This window comes from Rattus rattus, chromosome 16 (assembly GCF_011064425.1).
Source record: "Rattus rattus isolate New Zealand chromosome 16, Rrattus_CSIRO_v1, whole genome shotgun sequence".
Classification (NCBI taxonomy): domain Eukaryota; kingdom Metazoa; phylum Chordata; class Mammalia; order Rodentia; family Muridae; genus Rattus; species Rattus rattus.
The window spans coordinates 11,219,391-11,233,761 of record NC_046169.1 but is presented as its reverse complement, the minus strand read 5'-3'; the positions used below and the strand labels follow the sequence as shown (position 1 = coordinate 11,233,761).

At 49.9% G+C, this 14,371-nt stretch overlaps 1 protein-coding gene and 1 pseudogene across 1 annotated transcript in view; one reads left to right on the top strand and one right to left on the bottom strand.

Moving 5' to 3' along the window:
- Positions 1 to 833, bottom strand: part of LOC116885826 — a 5,451-nt pseudogene extending 4,618 nt beyond the window's left edge.
- Sdk1 (sidekick cell adhesion molecule 1) overlaps positions 1 to 14,371 on the top strand; it is a 429,935-nt gene that overhangs the window by 143,962 nt on the left and 271,602 nt on the right. The window contains 2 exon segments of the mRNA XM_032887198.1: positions 2,104 to 2,215; positions 3,535 to 3,725. Coding sequence (XP_032743089.1) covers positions 2,104 to 2,215; positions 3,535 to 3,725 — 303 coding nt within the window.

The following is a 14,371-nucleotide window of genomic DNA, read 5'->3' as shown; positions in this document are numbered from 1 at the left end:
ATTTGCTGATCTTTTTATACATATGTGTGTCAAGTGCTAATATGTCTGTGCACATGAGCAGGGGTGGGGATGTGCCTATGTGTGTCTGTGCATTTGGAAATTAATGTCAAATGTTTTTCTGAATCATCTTCTACCTGATATTTGAGATAAGGTCTCTCATCGAGCCAGAGCTCACCAATTTAGCCAGACAAGCAAGCTGGCTAGCACACCCCAAATATCCTCCTGCCTCTACCTCCCCGATGCTGGGATTCTAGGGGTTCATCCAGCTTTTCACATGGATGCTGGGGACACACACTTAGGTCTTCATACTTGAGTATCAATCACTTTATTTTCTGAGCTAACAACCCAATCCCTCCCTTATTACTGATAGATTAATTTAGTTTTTGTTTTGGAGGTAAGGTCTTACTTTGTAGCCTAGGCTAGCCTTGAACATGAGATCCTCTTTCAGTACCGTGTGTGTGTGTGTGTGTGTGTGTGTGTGTGTGTGTGTGTGTGTGTGCAGGCGCGCATACTAGCACATATGTGTGAAAGTGTGTATGTGTGTGCATGTGTGTAGAATCCAGAAGACAACTTTAGAGTATCATTTTTTTCAGGCACCATTCACTTCCCCCCCCCCCTTTTAAAGAGAGACAGCATCTCTCATTGTCCTTGAGCCTGGTAGACCAGGCTGACCCTCTTACCGAAAAACCCCAGGTTCTAATCCCAAGAGTTCCTCCTTGGGATCAGATGCATTCACCACCACACATGGCTTCCCTACATGGGTCTGGGGACCAAACTCGGATCCTGAGCTTCCCAACAAACACTTCACTGACATAGCCAACTCCCCCATCCATCTCTCCCCACTGCTTTGTCATTTAAATGCACCTCTAATATAAAACCAGTTCCTCTGAGAGCAAGCAACACCAGACACAGCACTCCCCATGGCTGTCAGTCTACTGTCCACATGCTGACTGTTTGTTGCGAGGGACCAAAGAGGGCATCTTGCTCTTAGTCATTTAAATTTGTTTTTATTCCTGGTTTCGTACATACACACCCTGTGTTGAAGCCCCTACCCTATAAACACTTGGTTTTGATTTCCCCTAGAGTTAGTAGAGTTGCTGTAGGTAGTTTAATTTTGGCGCTAGCTGTATTTTAAGGGAAAAGCAGAAAAAATTGCATAGATCTTTCTCCTTCTTGTTTCTATAAGTGTGAACTCAAATTATTTATAGTTTGATACTCAAGAGATGGGCTCTGGGTATTCATGTGGTAGAAAAGCAAAGCGGCAGGGGTGACTGCAGAGAGAACGGAACCCTGGGATAACTGAATGCATTCACCCAGGGAGTCGACGGGGCTGATTCTGTGAGCCTGTGCCTAACGGAGCTCCTGACCCACAACATATATGTCCAGTTGACCTGATTAGAAAATAGTGGATGTGTTAGTTATTTTTCTGTCTGTGACACAATATCTGACAAAGGCGACTTATGGGAGCAAGGGTTGACTCCAGCTCACAGTTTGAGGGTGAAAGTCTGTCCTGGTTGGGGAAGCATGGTGGGAGGAGCCTGCACAGGCAGGACGCAGGCTGACTGCTGGTGCTCCGCTCACCCCCTCGTTTGTGTTCAGCCCTGAGTCCCAGCCATGCCTGGTGCCATCTACATTCAGGGCGGGTCCTCCCACTTCACTCAGCCAATTCTAGTAAACCCTCTCACCGACAGGCCTCGTGGTTTGTTTCCATGGTAATTATAAATCTCATTAGGTTAACAATTAAGATGAACTGCCACAGTGGGTATGCCAGGTGATTTCAATAAACAAATGCTTAGATCAATGGAAAAAAAGAATAAAGGGAAGCATTTTGGAAAACGCCAAGCCCCTAAAGGCTTGCGGCTGCACAAGTGCCCGGCGGTGACAGGTGGCCAGCAGACAAGCCTGCTGTGCCTAGACTCCATCGCACGCCAGGGGCGGTGTAAAAATGTCACACTCTGGGCTCCCTTGAGGGGTCCTAGTAAGACATAAGGTTCTGAGTTCCTCCTTGCTGTAGTGTCACATGGCCTTTTTCTGTCCTTCCCCCACCACCCCGTCTTCCATTCGGAGCACAGTTCCATGAATGTTTTGTTTTCTCTGCCACAGGAGATACTGGCACCCACGAGGCCATGGCCCCCGTCATCGTGGTTGCCCCAGGCAACAGAAGTGTGGTAGCAGGGTCCAGCGAGACTACCTTGGAGTGCATAGCCAACGCCAGGTACAGGGTGTGCTCTGGGCGTGGGAACTCAGGTGGGGCATCCGGTATCTGAAAACCCAGGTCCTGAAATACTTCAAAACCTGGGCCTCGGAGCCTTGGTGTGAAGCTGCAGTGGGAAATTCCAACCCGACCTCGTGTGTCTGATGGGTCAAAGCACAGATGCACTAAGACTGAATCTAGTGTGGGATTCCCTTCGGGCTAAGTGTGCAGACTAGAGATTGGATTTCATGTTCAGACCTGGGGCCCGTCCCTGTGCAATCTCACTTCGAATACACAAATACCTCAGAGAGGGAAAACCCAAAATGCAAAGAACGTATGAAGGCCGGGCATCTCAAATAAAGGACTCAGAACCTGGACGAGAGGCCCAGGCGATGGCTCGGTCAGTAAAATACTTGATGCACAAGCACGAGCACCCAAGTTCCGCTCCCCAGAATCCATGTAAAGCCGGATGTGGTGTCTTACTCCCGTAATCCTAACATTGGAGGGACCGACAGGGGAGGAGCCCTGGGGGTCTGTGGTCCAGCTAGTCTGGCCTCTACATCAAGCGGCAGGTTAGTGAGAGACCCCGTCTCAAAAACTAAGGTAGCAAGGGGTGAAAAAGGTGTCCACATTGACCTACTGCTAGCCTCTCAGGTACAGGCATGCACACGTGTCCACTCACACACACAGATAAAAGAGAAAGAACCTGAATATCCTCCTGTGGAGAGACAGTGAGGCGGAGAGCAGTGTATGAGCTCCACACTTCAGATTGCCACATGTCACGTGTCAGGGAACGCAGGGACCTCATGCTGGAGACTTCCTCCTGCCGTCTGTCTCCGAGGTGCATGGAGCTTTTCCATTCAGCTCCTGGTGATGGAGAGATCGCCTCAGCAACAACGACTCAAGCTATAGGGGAGAGACAAGCCAAAGCCCTGAGCAGTCAAGGAAAGCTAGTTCCTCCTGCCCTTCTAGTCCAGGCACACCCTGCCTTCTTCCTGGTCACTCTAGGCTGAAGTTTAGGTGGCCACACCTCCTGTGTATCTGTGGGTCCTCTAGCAGTATTTATTTTAAGCATTCTTTTCCCGGGCAAATAGAATCATTAGCAAGTATGGTCCATTGCCGCTGCAATTAGCTATCCTTGCTCAATAGCCCTTGAGCAGAATGTCTCGTTGAGGGGAGCCGTGAGGGAGTGGATTGATTTTTAAATGTCCATTGTTCAACCTGCCATGGCTCCTGGTAGAATTCACTTTGTCCAGCTCTCTCACTGAATGCCCAAAATTATTATTACTGCCGTCCACGTGACCACTCGCTGTCACCGGTGCCCTTCCGCTCTCCTGCAGGCCCGTGGAGGAGCTGAGTGTGCACTGGAAGAGAAACGGAGTTCGACTCACAAGTGGACTGCACAGCTACGGGAGGCGCCTTACCATCATCAACCCGACATCAGCAGACACCGGGATGTACGTGTGCGAGGCGACACTCCGGGGGAGCGCATTTGAGCCAGCCAGGGCCAAAGCCTTCCTTTCCATCATAGGTAATGCTCAGAGAAGCAGTGGGGCTGGCTGTACCCTGGGGTAGCTCTCCATTCTCACAGCTCCGGGAGAGCTGCCGTGCATCCCCCTGACTTGAGGTGTCTGTGCATGTGTGCCACCTCTGTAGACAGATGTGGAGGCCAGAGGCTGACATCGGGTGACTCTCCTCTGCTATCCTCCGGCTAACTTTTTTGAAATAGGGTCTCTCTAGGACCGATAGCTTGTCATTTTGGCTAGACTGACTGGCTACACAGCCAGCTCTCGGGACCCACCTGCCTCCCCCCACAGCCCTGGGGTTATAGACGATCTACTGCTGCCCCTGACTTTTTATGTGGCTGCAGCAGGTCCTCAAGCTTCTGGGTGAGTGCACTACTGAGTTGTCTCCTCAGTCCCCACTGACCTTTAGTTTTAATGACATCAATTGATCGGTTGATTGATTGCATATGTACATTTGGAGAGGAGATGGTCCCATTGCCACAGGATGTGGCAGGTCAGAGGGCGACTTGTGAGAGTCAGTTCTCTCCTTCCACCATGGATACATGGGGATCAAACTCAGGTGTCCAGGCTCGGCTGAACACACCTTTTACAGCAGCCCTACCATCTCCTTGAGCCACACTGACCTTATTTTTAGTGAGGCAAATGGTGGTGTGGTAGAGCTTATCTTCCAAGTTAATCCTACGTTAACCCCAAGATTTGTGTTGTAGGACCAAAGTAGGAACGTCTCTAGTACCTTCCAAACACAGTTGTACTTCTTACTTTTCTCATCCCCATGACAGAGAGCGCCTGCTAGAAGCGCCTCAAGACAGGATGAACTTACTTTAGTTTACAACTGCAGTCCTCTGTGGTGGGGAAGGCATGGCGGATGGTCTGGCTTCGTCTGTGCAGTGAGACCTTGCAGCCCCTAAGATCTTGGCCCAGATCTCTGCTAGATTATAACCTTTGAAGGTCTGTCCCCTATAACCAGACTCCAAAAGTTCTGAAGTGTCCCAAAACAGCACCGCCACCTGGGGAGCAGACATTGGAAATGGGAGCACACAGTTGGGGGGAGGCAGCTCTCCCTCAGACCATGATCACCTGCCACCTTAAAGCTTGAGAGTGCAGGTTGGGGACTGTCCTCATCGCAACCATCGCCTGCCTCTTCCGGCCTTTCTTTGGCCCCAGACTTCTCCCTAACTCTCCCTGGCCTTCACGACCTGTACTCAGAAGTCGGCCTATGTAATGTTCGACTCAGAAGGGAATGGAGACTGCTGGCTGTTACCTTTGGTTGAACTGAAATGTAAGAACAGTAATCATTAAAAAAAAAAAAAAAAAACAGGCCAAGTGTGACCTGGAGGTGGGGAGGGCAGATAAAGTTAAGTGCACCAAGTCAACGCTAATACTGGAAGATCACAGTCGTGGAAGCATGGCTTGGGCTGTGGCTGAGGCAGTTGTAAGCTTAGCACAGGATTATGATCTGGGCGCATCCTATTGGGAGGCGAGTACCCGCACTTGATTTTCCCAGCTGCCTGCATGGTCACGAGCTTGTTCTTAAAATGGCTGCAGCTGCTGTCCTGCTGACCTGTGAGTCCTCAGTAGAAGCCACTGCTGACAGAGAGTGCCTCAAAGACAGCTTTACTCCATCTCTTATTGAAAATGAGAGGCATTGAAATGGAGAGGGGGGAAAAAAAGGGTCTCTCCGGAGAATCTCTCCTTCAATAATACATTTTTTTTTTTTGTGGTTGGCCATTTTGCAAAATAAGAAAAGAAAATGCAGATAGATTACCATGAAATTAGCCAGCACCGAGGAGCATTGCATACAAGCAGTTGCCCTGAGCAGTCAGTCTCCTGTCTGTCAGCCATCAGGAGAGGGCTCTGTGCTCTCCCTGTGACTCCGCTACGTACAGCCCATGGGCAACCTCCGGAACAGGTCATGAGGGCGATCAGAGAATCAGAGCCACAGGACAGAGTCGCCAATCACTGCCGATCCCACCTGAGGGCCTGAGCTTTCCTCTGGATGACAGTGTTAGATATAGATGTGAAAAGTCTATCCCATTCTCAGTGGAGACTTCACGGTTTTGATCTATGGCTGTCTGAGCACAGCCCATTACAGATTGAACCAAAATTAAAATTTGTGATGTGTAAATCTCTGGGAGACAGGACTATATTGTGTTAAAAAACACGTTAAGGTAATTTAAACAAGGGAGGAAATTTATCTCCCTATAAACTGGAAATGTTTACCTCTAACACCACTCCTTCCTCAAGTATTTAAATCTATCATCCTAACTTGGATCTCGAATTCATATCAGAATCGTTTTTTGCGTTTAGCACTCACCATCCTTCATGTTCTGGCTTTTAAAGGTTTGGGAACATGCTCCCATTCTTTTGTGTATAGGTGTGTGTGTGTGTGTGTGTGTGTGCGCAGGTTCGTATATATGTTGGCATTGAGTGCCTCCTCTCAATCACTCTTAACCTTATTTTTGAGATTTAAAAAGTGTGTGTGTGTGTGTGTTTGTGTGTGTGTGTGTGTGTGTGTGTGTGTGTATGTGTTTACAGCTGCCTGCATAGACCCAGAGAGAGTGTTGGCTCCCCTGGAGCTGAAGTCAAAGGCAGGTATGAGCCTCCTGATGGAGGTACTTGGACCTGAACTTGGGTCATCTGCATAAACAGTTATTACTCTTTTTTTTTTAAAAGATTTTATTTATTTATTATATATGAGTACATTGTAGCTGTCTTCAGACACACAAGAAGAGGGCATCAGGTCCCATTACAGGTGGTTGTGAGCCACCATGTGGTTGCTGGGAATTGAACTCAGGACCTCTGGAAGAACAGTCAGTGCTTCTAACCGCTGAGCCATCTCTCCAGCCCAGTAATTACTCTTAACCGCTGAACCATCTCCCATATTTTTTGAGCCGGGGTCTCTCCCTGAACCTGTAGCTTGCCCTTCATCTAGGCTGACTGGCCGTCCAGCTCTCTACCCTCCTCATTCCTCAGTGCTAGAGCTTCAGGGGCACACCATCATGTGTGCTGAGGGTGCATGCCCAGGTCCCCATGCTTCTGCGTTGAGTTCTTCACTGCTGAGCCACCCCTTGTCCCCAGTGCTTTCTGTCTCAATAAGGTTGACTTCAGTCCCCTTTTGTTTAGAAGTGGTTGTGACAGGTGGAATTTTGTGGTTGGGTCACACTGGAGAAAACCCCAAAGAAAGCATTTCTGTTGATTCAAAGGACTCAGGGATTGTCACCAAGCCTGACCACCACATCAGGGAGGGATCCTGGGGAAGCGTGACCAATCTCCCAGGCTGTCACCAGCAGAGCCGGGCAGAGAGCTATTGATATGAGCATGCAGATGAATGGAAGCGAAAGGAATCGCCTTCCAATTACAGATATTTCACAGTGATGAGACGAGACAGACGGCGGCCGCTGTTTGCCCTGCCTGTCAGCTTCCAGCTGAATTGCTCAATTCCTGTAGTCTAAACAGGACTCCAAGCTCTGGTCATGAGAAGGTGCCTGGCACCCATCCTGCAGAGCCCTGAGGCCCGTCCCCTGACCTCATCACTGCTCACTTGTCCTGCTGTCCTGAGGACTGGCCTCCTCGCCCCCTGCCCTCTGCTATGACATCTCCCTGCTGACCAGACTCTAAGCAATTGCGCTGACACTCAGAGGCTACTGTGTAACACGGCCCCTGCCTCCCTATGGTGTTTGACCTCCTGCTCTGCCACCACCTTCTCCTTCTTGGTGGCGTCTTCTAGGCATCTTTGCCTACCCTGGTGGGGGGGAGTGCCGCCCCGAGGAAAAGCTCCACCCCACGTCTGCTGACAGACTGAGCTTTGCGACTGCGGGTGCAGTTCTGTGCTGGATAGAGCGTGCTATGGGCCTTGCAATGGGCCTCGCTCTCCCAAGCACAGCCTCTACTTCTGCATCCAGTGAATGGGGCCAGCTTTGTTAGAGGCAAACCCTGGATGGGTCCCCTCAGGCTGTGAGCAGCTGTCTGTGACTGACCTTGGACATCCACCCTTTAACTGACAAGCTTACCTGTCAATGACACTAGGTGTCCCTTGAGAAGCTCCCAGAAGTCACTGGGCAAGAGTCTCAGCTGTGCCCTGTAGCAGTCGGCACGCGACAGCAAGGTATGTGGCAGGGAGATACAAGCATAGGCTTTAGGGTTCACTTCTGGCTGCACGGGTACCTGGTGACTGCCCTGTAACGAGTGTCTTTGGTATTTTTGGCCTTGGTTCTGATCCCAGGCACGGAGAGGTGGTAGATAAGGCTACTGGCCCACACAAGGAAGAGTCGACGAAGCAAGCTCACCATAGAGATGCTGGAAGAATGGCTTCATGCCATTAGCATGACTCTGTCATAGCATCGTTGCACTGTGCTGGCTAGTGAGTGTGTGTGTCACATTAGTGAGTGTGTGTGTCACATCGGTGAGTATGTATGACATATTAGTGAGTGCGCATGCATCACGCTCTTTTCATACTCAGAGCCATGATTCTCTCGCCATCCTTGGAGGCATCGGTGCTCTGGTCAGGATAAAACGAAGGACGGTGACTGTGATGGCTAGCTTTCACTGTCAATGTGACACACTAGTGTCACCTGGGAAGAGTCTCGGCGAGGGGCCGTCTAGTTCTGGTTGGCCTGCAGGCATTCCTGTCAGGGATTGTCTTAATTAAGTTAATGGATGCAGGAAGACCCATCCTAAAGTGGCAGCACCATTCCTTGACTCTGGACCCTGGACTGTGGACAAAGCAAGCTAAGTACCAAGCGTGCATGCGGTTGTTGTCTCTGGGTTTGACCGTAGCTATGACACAACTGGCTGCTTTAAGTCTCCGGCCATCAGTTCTTTGTCATGGTGGACCATAACCTAGAAGTGTGGGCTAAAATAAACACTGTCTCCCCTAAGTTGCTTTCTATCAGGGTGTTCTATCACAGCAACAAAAATGAAACTAGGCCAGTGGCTCTTACCAATTATAGCATCTGGATCACGGTGGGGGACTGTCGTACATCCCTTCCTCCTGACTGACAGATTCAGCGTGTCCTGCAGGAGCCACAGCTGCTCTGTGCCCACCCCCGCCAGTGTGCACCGAGCTCCTTCACACCCACCCTGGTCCTAGGAGCCGAGAGTGGCTGTGTTGGTGTCTTTTCTCATTGTTGTGACAATAACAGACAAAACGTAACTTTAGGGAGGACAGCCTATCTCTTTTGCTCACACTTGAAAGGCCCATCCTGGTGGGGAAGGCACGGCAGGAGGAGCGTGCGGTGGCTGGTCCTGTGGCGTCCTCAGTCAGGAAGCAGAGAGTGATGAACGCTGGGGCTCGGCTTGCTTTAAATCTGAGCCCACAGCCCACACTAGGGGAGGGCAGTCTTCTCTCCTCAGTGAAACCTTTCTGGAAACACCCTCGAAGACACTCCTAGAGGTGTGGTTCCATCCATGGTGTTTGTAAATCCAATCAAGCAGACAGTGAAGACTGACCGACCCAACAACCAACACAGAGAACTCCATCTGACTCCCTGAACACAGATCAATTGAAAATTCCCAAATCCGAATTTTAAAACGAAGCCACTCATAGTGGCTGGTACAGTGTCACGGATGAGCAGCCGTTCTGCAGCCTAGTAGATGTTTATGTCCCTCTCTCTCCTTCCCTCCCGCTCCTCTCAATTCCTCCTCCTGTCCCTTCCATCCATCCTTCCCTTCCCCACCTCTCCTCTATACCATCTGTCTTTCCCCTCCTTCCTCTCTTCCCTTCCTCCTCCCCTTCTCCCTTCTCCTCTCCACTTTCCTCCTTTCCCTTCCCTTCTCCTCTCCACTTTCCTCCTTTCCTTCCCTTCCTCCTCCTTCTCCCTTCTCCTCTCCACTTTCCTCCTTTCCTTCCCTTCCTCCTCCCTTCTCCCTTCTCCTCTCCACTTTCCTCCTTTCCCTTCCCTCTCCTTTCCTTCCCTTCCTCCTCCCCTTCTCCCTTCTCCTCTCCACTTTCCTCCTTTCCCTTCCCTTCCTCCTCCCCTTCTCCCTTCTCCTCTCCACTTTCCTCCTTTCCTTCCTCCTCCCCTTCTCCTTCTCCTCCTCCACTTTCCTCCTTTCCTTCCCTTCCCTCCTCCCCTTCTCCTTCTCTCTCCCTTTCCTCCTTTCCCTTCCTTCCTCCTCCTTCTCTCTTCTCCTCTCCACTTTCCTCCTTTCCCTTCCCTTCCTCCTCCCCTTCTCCCTTCTCCTCTCCACTTTCCTCCTTTCCCTTCCCTTCCTCCTCCCCTTCTCCCTTCTCCTCTCCACTTTCCTCCCTTCCCTTCTTCCAGTCCTTCCGTCTTCACATCTCTGCCCTGCCTCTCCCCTCTCCTGCTTTCTCGTGAGAAAGTCCTCTACTGTTTGGTCTCATGCCATTAGACCCTGCCACCCAGCTAACCCTGCTCTCCCACTGTCTCCGTTTTAAGATTGATGACCTTCATCCCCCTCGCAGAGCCCATCCTGTCAGTTACAGAGCACACAGGTTCCAGGGGATCTGGTGTACACATCCTCAGGAACCATTCCGCCCACTCCAGTGGACAAGGCTCCCAATGTGGACAGTGACTGCAGCCCAGGGCATAGCACAGCAGCAGAGCTGCGCCTCTAGAGGGATGGGAAGCCAATGTAGGAAATGTAACTCTGTCCAGATCCACCACCAAGCCTAAGGGCTGTACAACATGGCCTGGGTGTGCATTAACCACCCCCACTGAGGCTGGCTCCGCAAGCCAGAACCTCTGCTTCGAGCCCCTTCAATCAAGGCCCCAGTTTGGGACTACTTGGAGGGGCCCTAGCTCTGGGTCTGACACTGCAGCTGGGCCATCTGGAGGGCATTCAGCCTGTGCTGGCTTTGTCTAAGCTCTGATTTCACCCAGGGCAAAAAGACTCTTCTGATGTCTTCATCTTATTTCTAAAGTTGGAAGTTCCCATTTCTATCCTTGGTTTTATTGGCCGCAGCTGTGGTCGATATTTAACAGTCCAGTGCAGGCCTGTGCCAACCGAGTACTCTCGCCTCTCGAAGAGCCTCCCATTTGCCAAAACGTAGACTCACCCAGCTGCCCTTGGAAGATCAAGTGGTAAAAAGGAACATGCCTGAGATGACTGTCCTCAGAGTATCTCTGTGGCTCAGCTGAAAGTGGCCACAGTGTAAGTGTCCCACTGTCCTCATCCTGTAGACAATGCGAAGACAAGCAAGAGCCTCAAGAGTCCCTGTTGAGTCGGGTTGGTGTGAAGGACCCGCAAAGAGAGACTGTGGCTCATGTGTGGCAGGGAGGAAGCTCCATGAAGCAGGCAGTGTCACTGTGGCGACTTTAACACCTAGCGTGTCAGCTCACCTACCTGGCAGGCTTGCAGGAACAAGCTGTAACAGGGATCTCTGAAGCATCACAAGGTTTCCTGATGCCTCCAGACCACCCTTCTGCACATGGGTGAGAAAGGTGCTGTAAGTAGGGAGGTGGAATATCTGCCTGACTGGGTGCTGTGCACCACACCTACCTGGCCTCTGCTTGTGGTGAGTGACATCCCCTCATGCACGGCATTGTCTCTATCCCTGTGCACTCCTCAGAAGCCGAGAATATAAACAGCATCTGAGCCTCTTAGTAAAATTTTTATTGCCACGATAAGACACCATGACCAAGACAACTTATTTAAAAAAAAAAAAAAAGAATTTATTGGCGGGCTTACAATTTCAGAGGATGAGTCTTTCATGGCAGGGAATGTGGTAGCAAGCAGCCATAGCACTAGAAAAGTATCTCAAGATTATATACATCCTCACCTAAAAACACAAGGCAGAGAGAACCAATTGGAGGTGAGGGAGGCTTTCGAAACCTCAAAGCCCATTCCTCTAACAAGGCCACACCTCTTAATCCTTCTCAAACAGTTCCATCAGATGGAGACCAAGCATTCAAATATATGAGCTCATGGAGGTGGGACATTCCACTAAGGCCCTAGAGGTGCTGGGCATGTGTAGGACTGCTATATGATCTCAAGTGTGTCTCCTATTGGACACATCTCAAGGGAATTATACAGAATGAGGACAGCCACTCCCAATACTGCTTACATAACATTCCTGAAATGAAAAACTAATGTAAGTAGGGGATTGGTCCCGGGCTAGGTACAGGGGCTAGAGGTGGATGCCATCTTCAAGATGAAAGACCATTCTGTGTTCCAATACAGTATGGACACACAGCCCTGCATGTGAGATTACTGTGCATGGAACAAAACACATGTGCATGCACACACAAGCAGAAGCATGAAGGTGCAGTAAAGATAAATTCCGTTGATCACGTGAGTGACACCCTGTAGTTGGACTTAGTATAGGTTGGCATTACCAGTAGAGCATTTAGTGTAGACCCAGACCCAGGAAGACATAAACAAGATCTATACCCCAAGGCAACACTGCAAAAAAGTCCAGCTCAATGAACCAGTGAGCTTCCAGGTTACTTGTAGGGCACATGTGAGGGGTCACTTACAGAAGCGCAGTTAACCCCAAAAAGCATGCGATTGTGGATGACGACTCCCCTACAGGCTACACAAATGGAGTTTCCTCTTCCATTAACTTTCCATCTGGTCTGTACTCTGGCACCTCCCACGACCTGGCAACCATGTTTAGCTGGGGCAAAATTATGCACAGTGAGTTGGAAGGTGCAGGAGGGAGTGGCTGAAATCTCAGATAAGGGTCTAAAGACTTTACGTGCCTCCTTCTATGAGAGAATGTCAACAGGCATGTGAGGGTCTCCGAGGGAAGTCACAAGGGCTTTGATGAAGGTGGTTGTAGCTGTGATCCTAAGAGGACAGAGTTCCACAGGGTAAACTGAGGAAAAGATATACGAGCTTCTCCCACATTATGACTCACAACTGCCTGGGACTTGGCAGTTATCTAAAAATAGAATGTTTGACTGAGGGAAATGGAAACTGTAATTAATCACGAGCAAATGTTGATATTTAACTTAATTTTTCCCCTTTTGCCCTCACACCCCTTTAATCAGAACATGATGGTAGCTATTGAATTTAGCATCCACTGATGAATGCGGGCCGTGACCCGTGCGTAAGGTCCTTGACAGGCTGTACGGCTGTGGAGTTGGAACATAAATAGTGCTGCTTGCGTTTCTATTGATTAGAGAGACGCGGCTGGGCAGGGACTATATGTGTGTTTAAAGACCAGCAAAGAAACGAAGACTTCAAATCTTTACGGCTCGTCTCCGGGCCAGGTCTGTGCACACAAAACCCGTACCAGAGGGTTTTGCTTCCGTCTAGTGAATCTACACCCACCTCCACGTGCACGTGGGTAGTTGGGGCGGGGCTCCTGCTCAAGAGGCTGATGTAATTGCAGAGTCGATGCCTACTTTCTGCCCATTCAGAAACCTTCAGTCTTTTCTTCTTGGAATTTGTTTTTATCTCTGGGTCCTTCTTTAGGTCCTACCCTGGTTAGAGGGGTTTTTTCTTAAGGTAGGTCAAGCTGGATACACGGCAAGCCTTATTATCCACATTTAACACCATTACAAGGAAAGGGAGCTGCCTCCAGAAATTAATTATCATGCAGAAAGCGAACACAAGAGCCTTTGTCATCGTGATAATGAAGCATCATTGCCACCTTAATGCTCCCAGGCCTGGCCATGCCTCGGCTGGATTCTGCTGAATAAACTGGGGGAAATGTTGCAACTTACTCTCCAGGGAAACTCATTGCCTAATACTACCACCATTTCCTCCGCCCCACACAAGAAGAGAGGCCAGGGAAGGAAAAGCTGAGGAGCTTCCCTCCTGCTAAGGATGAAGGAGAGTCTCTGCCCATCCCCCATCCCTATAGGGGACACACACACACACACACTAATGCTAAGGATGAAGGAGAGTCTCTGCCCATGCCCCATCCCTATAAGACACACACACACACACACACACACACACACACACACACACACACACACACTAATGCTAAGGATGAAGGAGAGTCTCTGCCCATGCCCCATCCCTATAAGACACACACACACACACACACACACACACACACACACACTAATGCTAAGGATGAAGGAGAGTCTCTGCCCATCCCCCATCCCTATAGGACACACACATACACACACACACACACACACACACACACACATGCTAAGGATGAAGGAGAGTCTCTGCCCATCCCCATCCCTATAGGACACACACACACACACACACACATATACTAAGGATGAACGAGAGTCTCTGCCCCTCCCCCATCCCTATAGGACACACACACACACACACACACACACACACACACACACACACATGCTAAGGATGAAGGAGAGTCTCTGCCCATCCCCCATCCCTATAGGACACACACACACACACACACACACACACACACACACACATATGCTAAGGATGAAGGAGAGTCTCTGCCCATCCCCATCCCTATAGGACACACACACACACACACACACACACACACACACAAGCTAAGGATGAAGGAGAGTCTCTGCCCATCCCCCATCCCTATAGGACACACACACACACACACACACACACACACACACACACACATGCTAAGGATGAAGGAGAGTCTCTGCCTGTCCCCCATTCCTATAGGACACACACACACACACACACACACACACACACATTGTTATTTTACATTCCATCGAAGTGTTAAATTTACGTTTTGAAGGAGAACAGCTAAGACTTTAAAAAAAAAAACAAACAAGTTAATAGG